At 51.0% G+C, this 23274-nt stretch overlaps 2 protein-coding genes across 2 annotated transcripts; both read left to right on the forward strand.

Annotated features, from left to right (window-relative positions):
* Positions 1–2923: 2923 nt before the first annotated feature.
* Positions 2924–13565, forward strand: WFDC5 (WAP four-disulfide core domain 5). The gene is made up of 4 exons (XM_070421612.1): positions 2924–3140; positions 10578–10718; positions 10808–10948; positions 11332–13565. Exons 1-4 carry the CDS (start codon positions 3056–3058, stop codon positions 11334–11336), a joined length of 372 nt encoding a protein of 123 aa, XP_070277713.1. The 5' UTR covers positions 2924–3055; the 3' UTR covers positions 11337–13565.
* A 4268-nt stretch (positions 13566–17833) lies between these two features.
* Positions 17834–22851, forward strand: KCNS1 (potassium voltage-gated channel modifier subfamily S member 1). Its single transcript, XM_070421613.1, has 2 exons — positions 17834–18874; positions 21555–22851. Exons 1-2 carry the CDS (start codon positions 17849–17851, stop codon positions 22023–22025), a joined length of 1497 nt encoding a protein of 498 aa, XP_070277714.1. The 5' UTR covers positions 17834–17848; the 3' UTR covers positions 22026–22851.
* The last annotated feature ends 423 nt before the right edge of the window (positions 22852–23274 follow it).

Below are 23274 nucleotides of genomic sequence, written 5' to 3' on the forward strand. Positions count from 1 at the left end.
CTGTTTAGTCGAGACAATGGTAGCTGAAGCAACCTCCCCACCAGATAGTCATGTAAATCCTTACTGATAAGATAGCCTGCCTGTTACTGGAACTTGCCAGCCTAAGGGCTATAGGTGTGTCCCAAACTCAATAAAAGGATGGCAAGGCCTGAGCACCAGTGGAGTTCATCCTTTTGGGACGGGCTCTCGCCTGGCCCCCCAATTTCCAAATTATTTCTTGTCTCATCTCTTTCATTTGCATGCGGCCCCTCTTCCAGATCTTGAACCCTGAACTATGCGGGACATGGGGGAACATACACAACTTTAGCTTTTGATAAAGCTGTGATTCCCAACCAATGGCAAAAGTTTGAATTATTTATTAAATGATACTAGGACAATTGCTTAATAACTTAGAAAAAAGACATTTCCCTGTCTCACACCCCATGCCCAAATAAATTTGGGCTGGATTAAAGAATTAACATGTTTTTCAAAATCACAAGAGAGCCCAGCTGGTGTGGCTCAGTTGTTTGGGCATTGGCGGGTGCACTGAAAGGTTACCAGTTCAATTCCCAGTTCAGGGCACATGTCCAGGTTATGAACTCGATTCCTGGTAGGTGGTGTGCAGGAGGCAGCCAATTGATGTTTCACTCTCACATCTATGATTCTCTCTCTCTAGAAGAAAAAAAAATCACAAAAGAATTATAAGTATAGTGAATAATTCTCTGGCATTAGAGTAAAAACGACTTTACAGCATAAAAACAAAGGGAGAAAATACGAATGAAAAGACTGAACTAACTACCCCAAAACTGAAAACATTGGTACAAAGGAAAAAAAGAGGATAGGATTACACATTTATCAAGCTCCTCTCATTCAATTCTCAAAACCATCCTATAAAATAAATATTATCTCTATTTTATTATTTTTATTTTATAGAAGAGCAAACATGTTTAGAAAAGTTAAGTAACTTGTTCAAAGTCACAGAGCTCAAACTGGGGGCACTTATTCAAAGCCAAGTCTGCCTGACTTCAGCTTACATCTGCTAACCACCTTCCCATACTGCTCCTTGTGCACGACAAGTTAGTGGTATCCTTAATGTATAAACAGCTCTTAAAATTCCATAGTAAAAATAAAGGTTCCTCAATAAAAATGGGCAAAGTACAGAAGCAGGCAAAAGAAGAAGTACAAGTGGTCTGCATACGCCCATTAGCCCCCCTTTACTCTCTCCTACCTCCCCTCACCCTTTGGTTATCGCCATACTTTTCACTTACTTCCGGTGTGGGTTTTCCGAGATGCAATTTCAGGATATTCAAAGCCTGAAAAACTGCCCCGCCCTTTGACATTGCATTTCCGTTTGTTTGCTTGATCGTTTCTGGGGTTTGGTTCTTTTTTAATTGAGGTATAATTGACATATAAGGTGTACAACATAATGATTCAGTATTTGTATATATTGCAAAATGTTTGCCACAATAAATCTAGTTAACTTCCGTCACCACACATGATTACAATTTTTTTCTGTGATGAGATCTTTTAAGGTCTACTCTCATAGCAACTGTCAAATATTCAATACACGATTATTAACTATAGTCATCATGTTGTGCCTTACAAAGCCAGGTCCTATTTATTTATTTATTTTTTTCCAGAGTTTAAACAATCCATTTAATTCCTAACAATTTCCCAATTCCTGAGGGAGCTCTATAGCCTCCCCTGATCTCTTTGAAATGATCAACCACAATACCCAAGGGAGCAGTCTGAGTCCATCATAACGTCCGTCCAGCAAGTCCACAAAATGAAACCGAAAAAACACAAACACAAACAACTAAAGGGCTTGAAAATACAGTCTTCCAACTCCATGGAAGCAAAAACCGCAAGCTCGACTCTGGCTGCGCACCAACCAGTGGGAGCGACCCGCCTTGTCTCAGATTGAGGGGTTCCTACAGACCTTCTGACTCCGTGGAAGCAAAACTACACCCCTTCAGATGGAGGGTCGGGGCGTCCCCCGACTCCTCCCGCCCGTGATCCCCCAGTGCGTCCACTTAGACCGTTACGGGCAATTACAGATTTCAGAAGTGAGCTCACACAGGACAGATACAGAACACACAACAACACAGACACCTACCGCGGTCAGTCAAACTCTTCAGATAGGGGGTCCCTCAATGGTCTTGGGGATCCCAGTGAGCCCCCAAATGTTATGCCCAGATTTCAAGATCCCCAATAGACCACACCAGAGAGCCAGCCGTGTCTGATGCAAAAGCAAAGAGTCTTTTATTCAAACCCGGGCTTGGCTCCCCTACCCTCCTTACTGACAGAGCAGCAAGTGGCAGAGGGAGCCCTATTTATTTTTAACTGGAAGTTTGACTAGCCTTGCATTTCTAATTTGACAAACTTACCCCAAGAACATAGTCAGAGATCTGACTCAAAATCTATGTACAAAGATTGTTGTCACAGCTTTACTTATGAGAGTGAAAAAAAATGGAAATCTGTATGTTCCACGAAAGGGAACTGATTATATGTGTGTTGGCGTATCAATCTTGCAAAATACCATGTTGCTATTAGAAATGAAGATACTGGAGGACACTTCATCACCCAGGAAAATGTCTAGAAAATAATCTTAGTTGAAAAAGCATTTCTTTAATATACAGTTGTATTTCAAAATCAGAGAAGAAATAGCCTCATAAAATTCTTCTAAATGAAGTCTCCAAGAGGATGCTAGAATTCAAAAAGTAGCATCAGATCATAGACTATAAGGCCCTGATTCCTGAGAGCTTAGGAGACAGCAATGAGGCCCAACGAGGAACAAGACTTGCTCAGGATCACAGCCCAAGCCAGCCATACAGGCAGTCCTGGATCCTAGCCCCAACACCCAGGTCCTGCCCACACCCATCATCCATTCTTGCAAAAGCACCCTGGCATTGAGGCTTTCAGACAAGGGGTGGGGCCAGGACGAGGCAGCCACCAGCAGCCACTCAACACCCCCTCAGCTTCCTTCCCTTACTCAGCTGCTGTAGCCTCCCTGGAGCCACAGGTGTTAATTTAGGGGCCCCTGGGCCCTGACCTTATTAGGTGCTGCTGCAGAAATATGAGGGCCTGGAGCCTCCTCCTCCTGGTGAGCCTCCTGGCTTTGGGGAGCCAGCTGCCCGCTGTCTCGGGCAGGAGGAAGGGAGGTGAGTGTGCGCGGGTTCCTTTCCTCCAGGTACCAGGTGGTTTCTGCCTCTCTGGGGAGCCTTAAGGCTTTGGGGGAGGCAGGAAACTCGGTGTGTGTCTGTGTGTGTGCTGTGGATGTCTACTTCTCAGTGGGCATGTTCTGTTTGTGCCCATCAGCTTGTCCGTGTCTATGTCTGTAAACATCTTCCTGCCAGTTTCTCTGTGCTCGTCCGTGATACACAGCTAAGTGTGGGGTTCTGGGTGCACGCATGCCCATCTCTGTGTACATGTGTATTTTTGTGCCTCTGCGGGTCAGGAGACAATTCTGTCTGTACTGCTCTGCTCTGGTGGTCTCCACATAGGTGTATGGGTCTGTGGGCCCACACGGCAGGGAGAGAACCCTTCCTGTCGTCCTCTGTGGCCAACAAGGCTGTGCCTGGTCTGGCTTCTTTCTCAGGCCCCCTCCGTCCCCGTCTCCCCGTCCCCCCCCCCCCCCCCCCCCGCCCCACAATCTGTGGAAGGGACTCCTGAGTTGAGTAGGGGCACGTGTTTTTGTTTTTGTTTTTTAGCTCTAGATCTGTTGGGAGGAAGCTCTAGCCCTACTTCTTTTCTTCCTGCCTCCCCCCAAAAGTATGGGGCTGACCTGTCACCAGGTAAGGGAGGCCAGGCTGCTGGAGTAGTTAGACAGGTGTCTCCTCACCTGGGCGAGGCCTCCACTTCCATACCCTTCTGGGCTGGAACACTCTGACCTACATACACCTGTAGCCCTGGCCCTGCCTTGGGAAGGGGACAGTAAAGGGGACAGGTCCCCTCCTCCACCGGGCCCTGGGGATCAGTTCCCTGCATCCTCTGTGCCACCTCTAGCCTAACTGAAAAAAAAAAAATGTTTTTACTGATTTCTTAGAGCAGCAGTTGCCAACCTTTCGGACCTCATGGACCACCAGTGGTCCGCGGACCACCAGTTGGCGACCACTGTTTTAAAAAAAGAAAGGAAGATGGAGAGAGAGAGAGAGAGAGAGAGAGAGAGAGAGAGAGATTGATGTGAGAGAAATATTGATTGGTTGCCTCCTGTATACACCCCAACTGAGGATTGCATCCCCAACCTGGGCATGTGCCCTGACTAAGAATCAAACTGGTGACCTTTCAGTGCATGGGACGATGCTCAACCAACTAAACCACACCAGCCAGGACCCCTCTGGCCTAACTTATACCTTCCTCAGAGGCAGGGATCCCTGGAGATGAGCTGGTTTGGGGAGGAGAGTGTTCAGAACTCCCAGGCTGAGGAGGGAAGCGTGCTGGCAAGTTCCCAGGCCAGACCCCATGCTGGCTGTGAGTCACGTGCTATCACCACATTCCTTCTCACTGCAAGGCTGTGAGGTCACAACTATTTTTATGCCCATTTTGCAGATGAGGAAACCAAGGCTCAGTGGGAAACCACTTGCCCAAGGATAAAGACTGCCTCCGAGTCAGTGGCAAAGGTGGCTGCTGAGGGCAGGTCTTTGTCATCAGGAAGACTTGCCTCCCAAACCTACTCCTTGTAAAATGAGGTCTCATGCCTCTCTCTCAGGAGTAAATGGAATAACGCATGTTGGTGGCCCCCAGTTCATCGCATCTGCGTCGTTCCCGGGTTTCCCCCCATGGAATCTCTGCCTGGCTCTCTGGAATTTCAGACAGTGGAGGAAAGCAGCAGAGTTGAGGGAAGGGATGTCTTGGTTTATTTTCCGTGGAAGCACAGCCACCTCTTTTTATCAGATTCCCTCCACACACACTCAAATACGTCCGGGTGTCTGACATAGAGGGCCGGGCACAGTCCCTGACACAAAGTGTCTAACAAGTGTTTTCAACGGTCGTATTGTAGTGTGAAGAGACCTGTGTCTGTAGCTCTTTGCATATGGTTGTGCACATGACTGTGTGTGTATGTTCGTGTCCCTGCTCACACCCATGCTACATATTTACATATACATGACTGCATGTCTGGGTGTATGTGTAATTTCCGTGTATATGTATGGGGTGGGCAAAAGTCAGTTTGCATTTGTGAGTACACAAAAAAGAGTTTATTCTTGTACTATTATTTATTAATTATTGTATTTTTTCTATAAGAACAACTGTAAACCTTTTCCCTCCCCTGTATTGATGTGTATAAGCATGTATCTATGGCAGTATGCCTGTATATTTATTCATATGGACAGATACAGGGTGTCCCCCAAAAATGTATACATACAATGTCTGTAGATTCTATTACTTTTTACAAATTAATATATTTCTATTGATTTCAGAGAGGAAGGGAGAAGGAGAGAGAAATAGAAACATCAATGATGAGAGAGAATCATTGATTGGTTGCCTCCTGCATACCCCACACTGGGAATTGAGTCAGCAACCCAGGCATGTGCCCTGACCGTGACCTCCTGGTTCATAGGTTGGCGCTCAACCACTGAGTCACACCAGCTGGGCTCTATTACATTTTGAAAATGAAATGTATTTTAATAAACACTGCCTTTATAATTATTCAAAGTGTATATACATTTTTTGGAACACCCTGTATTTGTTCACATGATTGTGTTTATCCTATCTAATAATAGACAAACATGGTAATTAACCGTACCTCCAACACGCTTCCCATTAGCGAATCAGGGTGATATGCAAATTAACTGCCAACCAAGATGGCGGCTGGCAGCCAGGCAGCTGAAGCGAACAGGAGGCTTGCTTGCTCCAGTGATGGAGGAAGCCAAGGTTCCCCGCCTGCCGCTGCCGGCCTCTGAGCTTGCACTCTAAGAAACAATGTTGCAAATATAGAAGCTAAACAGGCTCCAGAAACCTGCTTTCAGCCAGCTGGGCTTCAGCCAGCAGGGTCGCAACAGTGTTACAATTATAGAACCCAAACAAACCCAGATACCTGCTTTCAGCAGCCGAGGTCTCAGAGCTGGAGCCGAGCATCAGAGCTAAAGCCGGCTCTCAGCTCCAGTGGCAACCATAGAAGGTAAATAAATCCCAGAATAAAAAAGAAAAAAAGAAAAAAAGGAGAGGTTGGGAGCTTTAATTGCCTGCCAGCCTGAAAACAACCATCATCCCCTCACCCAGGCTGGCCAGGCACCCCAGTGAGGACCACCACCATGAAGGGGGTGTGATCAGCTGCAAACAGCCATCATCCCCTCATCCAGGCTGGCCAGGCATCCCATTGGGGACACCCACCCTGAAGCAACAAGATGGCGGCTAATTTGCATACTGAAAGCAGGCGGCAGTGGGCAAGGCTGTCCGAGGTCTGGGACCGGATCTGTTACCCTGCGGGGGGAGGGCAGTGCTTGAGGCTGTCCGCAGTCCGGGACCAGATCTGTGACCCTGCCAGGTGGGGGCCAGTGCTTGAGGCTGTCTGCGGTCTGGGACCTGGATCGGTGACCTGGCGGGCGGGGGGCAGTACTTGAGGCTGTCTGCAGCCCCAGGGCCTGGATCTGTGACCCTGCCAGGCGGGGGGCAGTGCTTGAGGGTGTCCGCGGTCCCGGGACCCTGATCAATGACCCTTCCTGGCAGGGCGGCAGCTCGCACAGGGGCAGATCGGCCGGGGTTGGGCAGGGCAGGACGCCTGGCTTCCGTCCAGCCCCAGTCACTCTGGGCAGGTGAGAAGCACAGAGAGCCTCTGGACAGGGGAGGCAGGCTGGGGGAGGGCAGCCTGTACTCCCCACATGGCTGTGGTGACAGCTGTGAGCGCGCCAAGTGGAGCCTGCAGGCTGAGCTGAAGTAGCGCCTGCAGGCCATCAGCGCCCAGGAGTGGCTGCGCAAGATCCGCCTCCTGGCCCAAAAGGTGCAGGATCGCAGGGACAGCCACCATGGCGGGCCAGACTGACATCCTCCTGGCTGCACCACGGGGGTTTGCGGATCTGCAAAGCCAGAGGCCTCCGGTGTGCACATCCCCCCCTGGCATATGAACATCCCCCAGCACACTGTCACCCTCCCACGCCTGCAACAGTTGCAAACCAAGGCGTGCACAAGTTCCCCCCACCTCTCCACTGCACTTCCATCAACCCAGCATGCCTAACACCCCCACAGGATGTGCACACATCCCCTCTGATGCGCTCACGTCCTTTGGAGAGTGTCTGGGTGTTCTGGGTGCTGAGGGTGGGCGCCTGTGAGATGACAGTGAGAGGGCGAAGTGGGGAGACATGTGGAGAGTGAGCAAGGTTCCCTGTCTGGGGGTTCCAAATCTGCTGTTGGTTTCTTTCACTGCTGACTAGAGATATACAGGGTGTCCCCCCAAAATGTATACACACTTTGAATACCTACTAATTCCAATGGTTTTAAGCATAAGAAAGAAACAATGGAGCTGTTATCTGTTAAAAGTGTGGGCACAAACAGGTAGTTGGACATTCCCTGAGGGGTCTCAGATTGGAGAGGGTGAAGGCCAGACTGAGGGGCCCCTTTCCCCCCCTACCCCAGTGCACGAATTTCATGCACCGGGCTACTAGTACATATATAATTATCTTACATATATAGCTATATATTGGATATATATATATATATATATATATATATATATATGAATAGGTCAGACCATATGAAGTTGCTATTTTTGTAGATCAAAAAAGTTGAATATCAGCCCTAATTGGTTTGACTCAGTGGATAGAGCATCGGCCTGCGGACTGAAGGGTCCCAGGTTCGATTCCGGTCAAGGGCATGTACCTTGGTTGCGGGCACATCTCCAGTAGGAGGCGTGCAGGAGGCAGCTGATCAATATTTCTCTCATCGATGTTCCTAACTCTCTATTCCTCTCCCTTCCTCTCTGTAAAAAATCAATAAAATATATATTTTTTAAAAAGTTGAATATCAGCATTCCATATGGTTAAGCCCATAGCTAATTATGCTTCAGTGGTTCTCAACCTGTGGGTCACAAACAATGAAAATACATCCTGCATATCAGATATTTACATTATGATTCATAACAGTAGCAAAATTACGGTTATGAAGTAGCAATGAAAATAATTTTATGGTTGGGGGTTACCACAACATGAGGAACTGTATTAAAGAGTCTCAGCATTAGGAAGGTTGAGAACCACTTTGCATAGTTGACTATGTATGTATACCTATGTCTGTGTGCATAAATATATATATTTCACTGTGATTGGGTAGGACTCTCATTCTCTGAGTCAGCACATCCCGAAGACAGTACTGTGTGGCTGTCAGTGTGTGTATATGACCGTGTCTCTGGGTACACGTCTGTGGGCAGGGAACCTGGATCAGGAGGAAAGGTTAGGAAGGCAGATGAAGACTTGAGTGTAACCCACCAGACCCTCTCACACTGTCCCTCCAGGTTCGTATTCCCACCTCCACTGCTGCTGCCACAGTTCTCCCACTTGAAATGCCAGTTCTCACCTCCCATCCTGTCTGTCTGTCTTTCCTCAAGGCTTAGGTCCTGGCCCTCCCCCAGAAGCTCTCCGTAGCTCTTAGACCTGACCTACCCCACTCCACCCAGTGGAGCTGCTGAGAAGGCAGGCAGCTCGGTTTGGCCCAGCTCCTTGCGGCCTGAACCCCTCTGACCAGGGCTGGACCCCAGAGAGTCTTCCAAGGCCCCTCCCAGCCCCAGCCTGGGAAGGACAGGCTACTCAGGGTATGGGGTCCCCCAAAAGCTAAGCTGCTCTTTATCCAGCAGGAAATGGCAATTCTATTTAAGCCAACCCAATTACTCAACTGAAGTTGACTTTGAACACACACTGTGTGAGCAAGGTGCCTACTATGTGTGCAGCCAGCACCCAGTCAGGGCTGGAGGAGGAAGGTGGACACCAGGAAAAGTCACAGCACTGGAACCAGCTGCCTCTGGTGGCTCTTGACCCTTTTCTCAGGTGCTAGAAGGCCAGGGACCAGCTCCTGCCCCCAGGGCCCAGCGGTGGCCAGAGCAGAGGGGTGGGCAGGACAGAAGGAGCATTGCCCTGGGAGATGAGGACTCAGAGTCCAGGTGGGTCTGGGAAATCACTGCCCCTTTCCGGCCTTGCTTCCTCCCTCTACATGGAGGAAGCTATTGCTGCGAGCTTTTGCATGAAATCTGGAAATGGCCCAAAATCCTAAAGAGAAAAGTGGCTAGGTAAGCTCCAGGGCAAAACATTCTAGAACCGTTCAGAGGACTGGCTGAGCGACCCAGCTGATACAGATCCCTGGAACAATGCCACTGGCAGCAGTGACGAGCACAGCGCCCATGTGGCCGGTGGTGGCTGTGTGACAATGTGCCAGGCTGCCAACACCTCACACACCTGCGATGCTGGGTCTCCCTTCAAAACCCTTCTTCCGAATCATCACCAAACCCCTCGTGTTTTGTGTCAAGGCCTGTGCGTCAGCCTAATGGTGAGCAAAATGGGCAGGAGGGTCTATTGTCATAGCTGCCGGCCAAGTGAGAGAGGCAGACAAGTAGAGACAGAATCATGAACTGAAGGAGGAGCCTCTGGGAGTGTGTGGGCTGACAGAGTTCATCTAGGGTCAGCGAGGCAGGGTCTTCTGAGGACGTGGTGTTTCAGCTGAGACCTGATGAATGGGTGTCGGACAGAGCAGCAGGCGAAGGCATGGCCAACGCGAGCCCCTGCAAAGAGCAGAGGACTGGCATGGATCAGGAGCCACAAGAGTGAAGAGGATGAGGCCAGAGAGATGGGCAGGGGCCAGGCCAGGAGCAGCCTGGTTAGCGCAGGTGGAGATTTTGAACTTCACCCCTCCACCCCCGTCCTTTATGTCATCTGAGTCTCAAACCTGCCCAGAAGGAGGGAGTCCAGCTTCCCATGTCATAAACAGAAAACAGGCTTGGAGTAAACATTTTTAAAAAGTTGCCGGCCATTTGTGACGTGGATGGACCGTGAGGGCATTATGCTGAGTAAAATAGACCGAGAAAGACAAATGCCGTGGAATCGAAAACTTACATGGGAAATCTAAAACACAAAACAAAACGAAGAAAACCAAGCTCGTAGATACAGAGAACCAGACCGGTTGCCGGGAGTGGAGGGGTGGAGGGTGAGCGAAATGGGTGAAGGGGATTCAAAGGCACAAGCTTGCAGTTAGAAAACAAATAAGTCCTGCGGATGTCATGCGGCACGGCATCTACAGTTCATAATCCTGTATCGCATCTTTCAAAGTTGTTAAGAAAGTAGAGCTTAAAAGTTTTCATCATAAGGAACAAAATTTTAACAATGCATGGTGACAGATGTTAACTAGATCTATTGGGGTGATCATTTTGTAATGTATACAAATATTGAATCATTACATTGTACATCTGAAGCTAACATAATGTATGTCGATTATACCTCTACGAAAGAACTAAATAAAAAATAAATAAATAAAAGCAAGTCCATCAACAAAATACAACTAATAACTTGCCAAAGGTCAGGCAAGAACTAAAGGGAGGAGAATGCAGAGCTGGTGAGTCCCAGTCAGTCCTTACTCCAGAACTCTGGTCTGCCTCCAGCCGCAGTATCTGGGGGGTTCTCTTCCAGAGAGACATGGCGGGTGTCCACCGGACGATGGGCCCTGCCTCCATTCGGTGCCTGACCAGTGCGTGGACGACAGCCAGTGTCCCTCAAAGATGAAGTGCTGCCACAGAAGTTGCTTCCGCCAGTGCGTCCGTAGAGTCACAGGTAAGTGTCCCTCTCCACCTTGCTGACCGCCCAAGCCCCAAGCCCCAGGGCCAGGCTCTGGCAGGCTCACCCAGGCCCCTGTGTTGCAGTGAAGCAGGGCACCTGCCCCGAGGACCGACTGCACTGCCTCAGCCCCATTCAGCACCTGTGCCACAAGGACGCAGACTGCAGGGGCAGCAGCCGCTGCTGCCTCGGTGCCTGCGGGCGGGACTGCCGGAACCCGGTCAGAGGTATGTCCCGTGTGCTGGGCAGGCTCTTCCCCTCTCCGAGCCCAGCTCTAAGATACCATCCAGGTCAACATGCTTAGTGGGAACCTTCCCAGAAGCCTGGGCCTGCCTGTGGCCATTAAAGGGGAAGTGGATGGGGTGTGAGGGGTCCTGGTAGAATGATGGAGGAACTGGGGATCCTTGGTTCTCTTGGCGAACTTGTCCCCTGGACCACAACCCTGAACTGCTTTGAGCTTCCGTCTGCCCTTGTGAAGGATGGGATGGGGGTGAGGGGTGAGGGGGGGGGGGGGCACCAGGCCTGGGCTGATGGGTCTGGATGGGCCATCAAGCCCAGAACTCAGAGCCCTATTATGGGAGGGGTTAAGCCTTTCCTTCTCTCTCCTCAGGCTAATTCTGGTTTAGGATCTGTGCCTCTGAACCTCAGGATGAGGTTCCCTGCAGGAAGGGCTGATGACGGGGCCTGGGACCTGCCACCCAGCAGCACTGTCTCTGCTGGCGACAGTTCCAAACTCCTGATAAACACCGATCCGTGGTGACTTCCCCTGTAGCCATCCACCAGGTTTTTCCTCCTGGGAATCAAGGTCCATGGCCAAACCTCAACGGACTCCTCTTCGTACCACCACCACACTGAGCTTCTTGTCCTTCCTAACACCCACCTTCACATTTCTGTGTACGAGTTTCTTCCACCTAAAATGCCCAATTCAGATAGGCCTCTCTGTGTGGGGTCCTGGCCCCTCCCCAGCCCTGAGTGTACGTTCCAGCAGTTTCCGGAACATGTCTGTTCACATCCCCCTTACTCAACGTTCGCCAGGCCTGCAAAATAGCGTCGTGACGTTTGGTGTACTGCCTGTCCTCCTGTTTATCGAATGCTTTTCCTTAAGTGGACTCACTTTTGTATATAAGTAATTTCCAAAGAAAAACTTGATGTGACTGCTATAAACGGAATAAGCAGGATCACTTGGCACAAGTAGAATGTGATTATGAAAGCGAATGCAATGAAAACCGCTATGTTCCATTAAAATCATGTCCGATTAAACAGTATTAAATAATGTTATTAAATTCTAGCTAGATGCTGCCACCTGCCAAGACTGTAAAGCCTGCTCTCGGTTGTAATAAGTGAAGATTAAAGACACACGCCTCTAACCTGAGACTCACTCCGAGTCATTTTTGGATCACGTTGCATCCCGGCACACCCAAAGGTCATTTCAAATTGCTCCACATTTGGGGAAATGTTGCTTGAGCAGTTGGGATGTCATACTTTGGGGAGGGTCTGTCTCTACCATTGGACAACACTTCATTCACCTCCATTTTCTTTTTTGTCTTTTTGTTTTGTTAATCCTCACCTGAGGATATTTTTTCCCCTTGCTTTTCAGAGAGAGTTGAAGGGAGAGAGTGAGGGAGAGAGAGAGAGAGAGAGAGAGAGAGAAACATTGACGTGAAAGAGACACATTGACTGGTTGCCTCCCACATGCTCTCTGAAGGGGGCAGGGAGCAAACCTGCAACCTAGGTACATGCCCTTGACGGGAATCAAACCCATGACCCTCCAGTGTGCAGACTGACACTCTAACCACTGAGCAACACCGACCAGGGCTCACCTCCATTTCTTGAGGGTCCCCATCTGTAGTCAGGGCCTGATAAGAAGGGGGGGAGTCAATGAGGGAATGACAGCCATCCCAAGGGACATTCCTGGACCCCGATAGCTGGGTTCCTGGCTGTCCCTTTTATCCAGGATTTGCTTGGGGAGAGGATGGAGGTGGGCAGAATCCTCCCTGCTTTACCTGTTGGGTCGCCGCTTGTGCGCTGATAGAATCTGGCCAAGGTTGGGGTTTCATTTGAGCCTCGACTGGAGAAGGATCCACTTTCAAGTTCATGTGGTTGTTGACAGAATTTCAGTTTCTTGAGGGCATTTGAATTTCATCCCTTAGCTCCTAGCTGGATGTTGGTGGGAAGTTGCCCTTACTTCCTTGCCTTTCCAGCATGGCAATTGGCTTCATCAAAACCAGCCCTGTAATGTCCTGTAACCTCATCCTGGAAGTGACATTCCATCATTTTTATCCCATTCTGTTCATTAGAAACAAGTCAGGAAGGGATTACACAAATGTAAGGCTTGGAGAGGTGAAGTGACTTGCCCAAGGTCATATACCTAACTTCTGAGTCCTCTAGAGCAGCACTGTCCAATAGATATAATGCGAGCCACACATATAATTGAAAGTTTTCTGATAGCAACATTAAAAAGAAGAAAACAGGTGAAATTAGTCTTTTTAAAAATTTCGTTATTGATTAAGGTATTACATATGTGTCCTTATCCCCCCATTATGAAATTAGTCTTTTTTAAAAAATATATTTTATTGATTTTTTACAGAGAGGAAGGGAGAGGGATAGGGAGTTAGAAACATCGATGAGAGAGAAACATCGATCAGCTACCTCCTGCACACTCCCCACTGGGGATGTGCCCGCAACCAAGGTACATGTCTTTGACTGGAATCGAACCTGGGACCTTTCAGTCCGCAGGCCGATGCTCTATCCACTGAGCCAAACTGGTCAGGGCTGAAATTAGTCTTAATAATATATTTTATGTAACCCAGTATATCCCAAATATTATAATCTCAACATGGAATCAATAAATTATTAATGAGATGTTGCATTTTCATTTTTGTACTAAGTCTTCAAAATCCAGTGTATTAATTTTTCATTGTTGTGAAGTTATCACAAACTTAGCAACTTAAAGCAATACACATTTATTCTCTCACAGTTTCCATACGTCAGAAGTCTGTGCACAGCATGGCTGGATTCTCTACCCAGGGTCTCACTCGGTTGAAGTGAAGATAATCAACCAGGGCTATGGTTTTCATGTGGGGCTTGGGGTTCTCTTTCAGGTGCACAGATTACAGGCAGGATTCATTTCCTTGTGATTGTAGGACTGAGGTCCCCTTTTCCTTCTGGCTGTCTGCGGGGGATCCCTCTCAGTTGATAGAGGCTACATGTGGTTTCTTCACATGTGGCCCCATAGGCAGTTCACAACATGGATGTTTGCTTTCTTCCAAGCAAACCAGAGTGCTGACTTCCTCTTCTGTGACCAGCCAGAGAAAATGCTCTGCTTTTAAAGGACTCACCAGCTTAGGCCAGGCCCACCCATGACAATCTCCCTTTTGCCATATGACACACATTCACAGGTTGTACCTACACTCAAAGAGGAGGAGATTATACAGGGACAAGGGTCACTGGCAATCATTTAGAATTCTGCCCACTACATCCACCTACAGTGAATCTCAATTGGACTAATCCCATTTTACGTGCTCGGTAGCCACATGTGGCTAGTGGCTACCATCTTGGATAGTGCAGCTCTAGGCTTCATCACTTCAGTTCTTCCCTCAACATTAGAAAGAACAGGAGACAGTGCTCATCTTAGCCCATTCCCTTATTCTCCCAACAAGGAAACGGAGGCAGATCTGCAGAGAAGCAGGTCTCCCATTTCCTGCCCTAGTACTCTGTCTGCAGCCTTCAATCCCCCCAAAAGTCAGGGGGTTCTCCCCTGGAGTTGGAGAGGTTGTTTCCAGAAAGATATCAGACAGACTGGGGGAGCCTTACATTTCTTATCTGTGAGGTTGGAATAATAATAGCAAATACCCCACAGATATATTTACAGCTTAAATGAGAGAGACCTATAGAATACTTAGCCCAATATAAATGTTGGTCATTATTATTAATAACAATTAATATTTGTAAAGTAGGGATCCTTTCTTGTATCCAGGTCTAATCTCCGGCACCCTCTCCCCAACCAGGCATACAGTAGATGCTCAATAAATTCTTGCAGATTACACAAACTCTTGGTCAGCGTTCTCCCTTCCCCTCACAACCCACTCGGAGGTGAGGTGGGAATCCGGAACCTCTGGGCAGGTGAGGAGACTGAACTTCAAGGGGCAAAGGATCTGTTCCCGGCTTCACAGCCAGTAGGGGAAGCGCAGGTCTTCCGCGGGCCTGGGGCTCACAGCGGGTGAGGCCACTTTCTCCAACTCCCAGTGCAGACTCCCTGGGCAGCCTCCCAGTGCAGAGGAGGAGAGTTCTTATCTCAAGTCCACAAGTCCTAGCTAAGTGCCCTGAGCAGGTGGCAGGGGCTCCTCCTGTCCCTGTCAAGTCTGTATCAGCAGCACCTTGGACAAGTCACCGCTGGCAGAGTGGCTGGCGCATCATTTGGGGAGCTGTAGTTACTGTTGCTCTTAGGAGGGACCCGGCCCCTAAATGACTGCTCCTCCCCTGGTCTCTGACTTGGGAGGATGTCCCAGCCGCAGGGCCCAGTCCCCAGACACCCTCACACCCCCGGACCGAGTCAGGAATAGAAACCACCGCCTCCGCCGCCCGCGGCCTCCCTCCTTCCCCGGCAGCGATCGATGCGGCCTCAGCCGCGGGGGACGGAGGAAGACAGGGAAGGAGGGGGCAGCGGGACCTCCACAGCAGCGAGGCTCCGCGGGGCCACCCAGGCAGAGACCCGCCGGGGCGGCCAGCGGCTCCCCAGCCTTGGCGCCTTCCGGGGCAGACGCACCAGGCGGCAGGTAAGGGGCCGCCCTCGGGGAGGGGCGTGGTCCGGGGAAGGGGCGGGGGCTGCGCGACTCGGGAGGCGGGGGCTGCGGTTCCCGGTGCTCACACCCTCTCCTCGGGACCCTCCAGGGAGGGAGCAGTATGGGATGGCCCCGCTTTGGGGCCGGTCCTTAGAAAACCTCCCCGGAGGGTTTGGGGTAGAGATTCAAACCAGTGAAGAGTACCCAGAGTCCAGGGAAGTGACCAGCACACAATAGATGATCAAAATAAGTGTGGAGTCTTGAGACTCACAAAACCTAGTTTCCAGCCTTACCTGTGCATGGACTAGCTGTTGAGCACATCACTTAATCTTTCCTACTGGTACTCGGATTCTTATTGGGGAATGTTTGTTGAATTAATTGTCCCATTTCATAGACAGGAAGGTGAGTTCCAGAAAGAGAAAGGGGTTTGCCCACAGAGGGGCAGCTCATGGTGATGGAACTGGATTAGGGACTTCCTTTTTTAAATATATTTTTTTATTGATTTCAGAGAGGAAGGGAGAGCGAGAGAGAGCTAGAAACATCAATGATGAGAGAGAATCATTGATTGGCTGCCTCCTGTACGTCCCACACTGGGGATCGAGCTTGCAACTGGAGCATGTGCCCTGACCGGGAATCGAACCCTGACCTCCTGGTTCATAGGTCGAGGCTCAACCACTGAGTCATGCTGGCTGGGCAGAAACCTCATTTTTTTATGACAAGTCCAGGCGGAGGGGTGGGATGTAGCTGCAGCGCACACATACTTATTGTGCATAATTTATGTGCCAGGACTGTGCTGCTGCTAACACCTTGCCTCAGGTAATCCTCATAGCTCTCATGGGAAGGACAGTGTTCCCCACTTTACGGACGGGGCAGCTGAAGCTCAGAGAAGGGTCTGCTCAAGGTCAACGGTAAGAGGCAGACTCAGAATCGGAGCCCAGGTCTGACCAGAAAGACATGCAAGAGCACGTACTGTGTTCCAGGGGTTTTGCACACATACTCACCATAACCCTTCAACTGAAGTGCTGTTGTCCCCATTCTATAGATAAGAGAGCTAAAGCCCGGAACAGGAGGAAACTGGCCTTCGGCCGCACAACAGATCTAAGGACAAAACCTCAACTCGCTTAAACGCCGAGCCCAGGGTAAGTGAAGGACACCCTGCCCGCTCCTTGCCAGGCACTGGGCCAGCTGCTTGATGCACATTCAATCCCTGTCCACCCCGGGCAGCAGGCATTACGGAACCCACAGTGCAGATGACATTACCGAGGTCAGGAGGTGAGTCACTGGCCCTCAATTCCAGCAGCGCTTAGAGACAGTGGGCAGGGGCAGGAAACGAACATTTCCTGAATATCCACGCAGGCTGACCACTTCTCTAACCCACCTCAATCCTCCAGCCTCCCCTGGAAGGTGCTAGTGTCTGCATTGTGCAAGAAACTGACCTGGAGAAAAGCAGCTCCCCAAGGCGCCAGGTGCTTCTAGGGTGGAGATAAAGACTTGCCTGCCTCCAGGAGAGAGGGAGACAGGTGGATAATGTATTAAACCTCTCTGGGAGCCAAGCCCAATAGACATTAGTTCATCTAACCTTTTAACCATAGTTGGAGGTGGATATTTTCATCTCCACTTGACAGAGGCTCAGAGAGGTGATATGACTTGCCTACAGTCACACAAGAAAGCCGAAGTTCAATCTGACAGACTCTACAGATGCTTTAAATAGTCCGAGCCAATGGCTGTCAAGCTTGACCATGCGCCAGAATCACCCACCCCCAGAGTTTCTGACTCAGCCGTCTAGAGCAGGCGGAGAAGTTGCATTTTGACAAATTTCCAGGTGATGCCAACTCTGCTAGCAGGGAACACACTTTGAGAATGAGTGGTCTAGACGGATTCTCCCCACAAGCCTGCTTGATAAGCACTCACTATGCCCATTTTGCTGAGGAGGAATTAGGTTCTGAGCATGGCGCGTCCAAGATCCCACAGTAGACCGCTGGGATGCAAAAATCAAATTTTGTCTGGGAAAGGGAGACATCCTGTATAAGCATCCCCCAGGTGCCAGGCGTTTGTTTATGCCAATGAAACGAGGGTGGGGAGGCTCAGTGATTTGACCAAAGTCCCCCAGTCAGGGAGTGAGGACTAGTCAACCGCAAGCCTGACTCTTCAGTCCAGAGGGCATCTCATACCTACCCAGCGCCTACTGCGCAGAGAGCATCCGACACCCCTGGGCCGTAAATGGGGCGGGGTGGGGTGGGATTTGAGGATCTTCCTGTAAGGAATGTCCGGAGGACCTCCCCCACCCCCCTCCCACCCCCGCCTAAGGGCGCTTCTCCTGTGTCCACAGGGCAGAGCGCCACAACCATGGTGAGCGAGTCCCCAGGGCCGGGCGCCACGGTTCTCTGGCGGCGAAGCGACGAGGCTCTGAGCGTGAACGTGGGCGGCGTGCGGCGGCGGCTGAGCGCGCGCGCCCTGGCGCGCTTCCCGGGCACGCGGCTGGGCCGCCTGCAGGCCGCGGCGTCCGAGGAGCAGGCGCGGCGCCTGTGCGACGACTACGACGCGGCCGCCCGGGAGTTCTACTTCGACCGGCACCCGGGCTTCTTCCTGGGGCTGCTGCACTTCTACCGCACCGGCCACCTGCACGTGCTCGACGAGCTGTGCGTCTTCGCCTTCGGCCAGGAGGCCGAGTACTGGGGCCTGGGCGAGAACGCCCTGGCCACGTGCTGCCGCGCGCGCTACCAGGAGCGGCGCGTGGCGCGGCCGCGCGCCTGGGACGAGGACAGCGACGCGCCGAGCAGCGTGGACCCGAACCCGGGCGAGATCTCCGACGTGCAGCGCGAGCTGGCGCGCTATGGCGCGGCGCGCTGCGGCCGCCTGCGCCGCCGTCTCTGGCTCACCATGGAGAATCCGGGCTACTCGCTGCCCAGCAAGCTCTTCAGCTGCGTCTCCATCGGTGTGGTGCTCGCCTCCATCGCCGCCATGTGCATCCACAGCCTGCCCGAGTACCAGGCCCGCGAGGCGGCGGCAGCCGTGGCTGCGGTGGCCGCGGGCCGCAGCGCGGAAGACGTGCGGGACGACCCGGTGCTGAGGCGCCTGGAGTACTTCTGCATCGCCTGGTTCAGCTTCGAGGTGTCCTCGCGCCTCCTGCTGGCGCCCAGCCCGCGTAACTTCTTCTGCCACCCGCTCAACCTCATCGACATCGTGTCCGTGCTGCCTTTCTATCTCACGCTGATGGCTGGTGCGGCGCTCGGCGACCAGGGAGGTGCGGGCGGCGAGGATCTCGGCGACCTGGGCAAGGTGGTGCAGGTGTTCCGCCTCATGCGCATCTTCCGCGTGCTCAAGTTGGCGCGCCACTCCACCGGGCTGCGCTCACTGGGCGCCACACTCAAGGTAGGGCCTCTGAGGCCGGGTAGGGGCCTTAGGGGGAGGCAGGTGTAGTCATGGGGCAGGTTAGCAGATGCACTTAACCAACCTGCTGTGTCCAGGCGCACGGTGAACTGAAGCACATCCTTCATACCAGGCACAGGGCCAGATAGCAGGTGTACATTTCACGTCCAGTTTGACCTTCCCAACCTTCCGGTGATCTCTGTGTCCCATGGGAGAAAACTGAGCAGGGCTGTGCTGGTCTTCTGTTTCAAAAAGTAAAAATAAAACAAAAAGGTCACTTTTGATCTGTCTTGTCAAATATCAAATAGTACGTAGCACAAAAATATGCAAAGCAGGATGCTAACTGGCTTCTGCACTGAGCCGTTCTTCTGAGGTTATCAGGGGCCACAGATATCATAGGTCTTGCTTAGTCGACAAGCCTAGTACAGCCCCAGAGCTCATACTGAGTGCTAATTCTGTGCCATTTTCACATCCATTATCGATTTCATCCTAGGACGACTTCCTCTGAAAGATGCTCTTATTTATTCCCTTCCCGTAGATGACAAACCTGAGGTTGGCTTTTTAAAGCCTGGTTGCAATTAATTGAGCACCTTCCTTGAGCCAGGCCCCGTCCTGGGGGTGAATCAGCCCTGGGAAGCTTACCCTTAAGTGGGTGAAATTAGCCTGCTTTGGGGAGGGCGGGCACGGGAACAGCTTGGACAGAGGCCTGAAGAGAGAACAGAATGAATGACGGGAGAGGGACATGGAGGGAGGGGTACCAGTTGGTAAGGTTGAAGAGGGTATTGAAGGGCCATGAACTCTTGGCTCAGGATTTTGGACTTTATCCCAAGGGAAATGGGGTTTAAGCAGGGGCAAGTATTATTGTCACTACTTTGCAGATGTGGAAACCGAGGCTCTAAGACAGTGATGGCGAACCTTTTGAGCTGGGCGTGTCAGCATTTTGAAAAACCCTAACTTAACTCTGGTGCCATGTCAAATATAGAAGTTTTTTTGATATTTGCAACCATAGTAAAACAAAGACTTATATTTTTGATATTTAATGCCATTTAACAAAGAAAAATCAGCCAAAAAAATGAGTTCACGTGTTACCTCTGACACGTGTGTCATAGGTTTGCCATCACCGCTCTAAGAGGTGACAGGACTTGTCAGAGTTTCCTCCGTGAGTGGCAGAGCCTAGAGAAGAACCCAGCTGTGCCTGACTCCAGTACCTCACGTTCTTTCTCCTAAATCCCTCTGTAACCCTGCTAAAGATCCCTAGAAGATGCTGATTGATCCCTTCCACCCACAGCTTAGTGAAGTCTATTGTATGCCCCATGGCAGGGCAGCCAGCATGCTGGGTGCAGGCAGGATGACCTGGGCAGAATGCTGGGGCAATGGACAGATACAGAGAATTCCGTTAGCTAGACACCCTGAACTCAGCACCTCTCCAGAGGTGACCCCTCCATTGCAGAACTCTGCCTTGCCTTCACCATGCGGAAGGCCAGGGCCCGATGCTACCAGCTCTTTCTGCAAGGAGGGAGAAGAGTATTGATGGAGGCTTCCAGGGTCCAAGACACAGCTGTAAGACTCCAGATGAGAGCCTTGCTACTCAAAGTGAGGCCCCTGATCACCAGCAGCTTTCTCATTAGCTGGAAGCTTGCTAGAATTGCAGAATCCCTGGCCCTATGCCAGACCGCCTCCATTGGGTTCTGCCTTTTATTTATTTTTATTTTTTTAAAATATGTTTTTATTGATTTTTTACAGAGAGGAAGGGAGAGGGATAGAGAGTTAGAAACACTGATCAGCTGCCTCCTGCACACCCCCTATTGGGGATGTGCCCGAAACCAAGGTACATGCCCTTGACCGGAATCAAACCTTGAACCTTTCAGTCCACAGGCCAACGCTCTATCCACTGAGCCAAACCAGTTAGAGCTGGGTTCTGCCTTTTAAACAGTTTGGAAGCCCTGCTCTAGACTAGGGGTTCTCAGCCTCTATTAACTTTTGGGGCCAGATAATTCTTTGTTGTGGGGGGCCGTCCTGTGCATTGTAGGATGTTTAGCAGCATCCTTGGCCTCTTACCCACTAGATACTGGTAGCACATGTCTCAGTTGTGACTATCAAAAATGTCTCCAGATATTGCCAAGTATCGCCTGGGGTGGCAGAACTGCCCTGGTTGAGAAACACTGCCCTAGGGCTTGGCCTCGGGGGCAGAGCAGATATACACACCCGTAGGCAAGTGCATTCTGTGAGGGGTCTAGGCAATGCATATATCCTTTCAGCTTCCTTGAGAGGCAGAAAATATTTTTGTACTTATCAGAAATGAGATCCACCAGTCAAAAGTACACGAAACCAACCCTTTGTATTGTGGCTCTCTCTTGATTCTGCAACAGTAGAAAAATCACAGGCTTTTCATTCACCGGCTGGTGCCACTAGTGCTGCCCACATCAGAAGAAACAAATGTGGCTCAGCAGGCACCTTGGACAATGGAAATCAGGCCTGTGTTCAGTCCTAGGGAGTATGGCTGATTATTGAAGTTGAAAGACCTTAGTTTGGAGTCAGGGACCTAGGTCCTGGCACCAGCTCTACCTTGCTCTGTGATTATGGATCTGTCCCTTCTACTCTCCGGGCCTCAGTTTCCCCATCTGCCCAATGCCAGGTCTGTAAGCCCACTCAGCTCTGACTCGGCTTCCTACTTTCCTTCCAGCACAGCTACCGTGAGGTGGGCATCTTACTGCTGTACCTGGCCGTGGGTGTGTCAGTGTTCTCCGGTGTGGCCTACACAGCTGAGAAGGAGGAGGACGTGGGCTTTGACACCATCCCAGCCTGCTGGTGGTGGGGCACAGTGAGCATGACCACCGTGGGCTATGGGGATGTGGTGCCAGTGACGGTGGCCGGCAAGCTGGCAGCCTCGGGCTGCATCCTAGGGGGCATCCTGGTGGTAGCGCTCCCCATCACCATCATCTTTAATAAGTTCTCTCACTTCTACCGGCGCCAGAAGGCTCTGGAAGCTGCAGTGCGCAACAGTGGCCACCAGGAGTTTGAAGACTTGCTGAGCAGTGTTGATGGGGTGTCGGAGGGGTCTCTGGAGACATCCCGAGAGACCTCCCAGGAGGGAAGGTCTGCAGACCTGGGGACCCAGGCCCCCAGTGAGCCTCCAGACTCTAAGATTTATTAAAACCAGGGCTCCATGTTTCCCTTCCCACACCCTACACTCAGCTACAACAGAGCAGAGACCCGTCCCCTGCTGAAGTTCTTCGTGGGGGCCTGACCGCTCAGGGTCATTCCCTGGCCTGAGAATCGACACCCAGAAGCTGGGTCCCTTCCTCCAAAGGCTCAGGGAAGGATAGTGTTACCCTAGATTATGTGAGCTTGAAGAGCGACCCAGAGACCTTTATAAACAAACCTCCAAGCCATCTGGGAAGCAGCATGAGCCAGAGGGAGAGTCGAAAGGATGCTAACAATTCCTTGCCACCTGCTCTTAGCTAGATCACATATGGCCCTATGTTGGAGGATGAGAATTAACCCCATTTCACAGATGAGGAAACTAAGGCTCAGAGAGGTGCAATGACTTGCTCAAATGGCATGCAACTAGAAGTGGTAGGGTCAAGTTTGGAATCCATGCTTGTTGGTCTGCCAAGTGTTTCTTCCACTCTGTCTTCCCTCACGAAGCTTGTGTAGGGTTTTAGTAAGTTTATGGGCCTCAAGGGTGGATCCACTTAGGTTTCTCTGTCAGAGCTAGGGAAAGGATGAGACGGGATTCAGATGTAGGAGCCCTGGACCTCACTCGTGGTTCTTTTCCAGGAGCTTCCAAAAGGACTCAGCTCCCTAAGATGAGGCCTGGGAGGAAGAGGGAGCTGCCTCCTTAGATGATGTGCAAGATTTGCAAAGCAATACCTGTAGCTTCCTCCCCAGGCTAGCTTGAGATACAGAAAAGGGGCCCTGGCCTTCGGCCTGAAGTCTAGATCTAGTCCTACTGGAACCTGATTTGTGAAGTAGGCAAGTCCCTGCCCCATCTCCAGGTTTCAGCCCACCTGTGAAATGGTCACAGTCTGGGCCTAGAGGGAGATGAAAGTGGAACAGGGAGGTACTGATTTCCAGCCAGCCTGGCTCAGAAATGTTGGTGGCCAGGAGCTGCCATGAATGGACAACTGGTCCCCCACATTGGATCCCCCCAGTCTGACCACAGCACTTCCTGTCTGCCTACCCTGCAGACCGCCAGCCATATCTTGAGTTATCAGCCAGGCCAGTGCTTGAGGCTCCTGCCCTTTTGGCCAGCTCCAGCCCCTCATTCTTGCTGGGGGCATATCTGTATACTCACCTACTGCATCATCTCTACTTGCTAAAGAAGTTGGGAGGCAAGGGTCCCCTAGCCCTTTCCCACACTGTTGCTAGAACATCCATCACTGTACTGTCATTGGCTGTGG

The sequence above is a fragment of the Myotis yumanensis genome, unplaced genomic scaffold (genome assembly GCF_028538775.1).
Source record: "Myotis yumanensis isolate MYYU_CA2020_CCGP unplaced genomic scaffold, mMyoYum1.0.hap1 SCAF_7, whole genome shotgun sequence".
Classification (NCBI taxonomy): Eukaryota; Metazoa; Chordata; class Mammalia; order Chiroptera; family Vespertilionidae; genus Myotis; species Myotis yumanensis.

What these genes read in the sequence shown, in the direction of transcription:
- KCNS1 (XM_070421613.1), top strand. Translation starts at nt 17,849, where the DNA reads ATGGTGAGCGAGTCCCCAGGGCCGGGCGCCACGGTTCTCTGGCGGCGA. An exon ending in CACTGGGCGCCACACTCAAG is followed by an intron (nt 18,875 to 21,554) that starts GTAGGGCCTCTG and finishes CTTTCCTTCCAG; the next exon opens with CACAGCTACCGTGAGGTGGG.
- WFDC5 (XM_070421612.1), top strand. Translation starts at nt 3,056, where the DNA reads ATGAGGGCCTGGAGCCTCCTCCTCCTGGTGAGCCTCCTGGCTTTGGGG. An exon ending in CTCGGGCAGGAGGAAGGGAG is followed by an intron (nt 3,141 to 10,577) that starts GTGAGTGTGCGC and finishes GTTCTCTTCCAG; the next exon opens with AGAGACATGGCGGGTGTCCA. An exon ending in GTGCGTCCGTAGAGTCACAG is followed by an intron (nt 10,719 to 10,807) that starts GTAAGTGTCCCT and finishes CCTGTGTTGCAG; the next exon opens with TGAAGCAGGGCACCTGCCCC.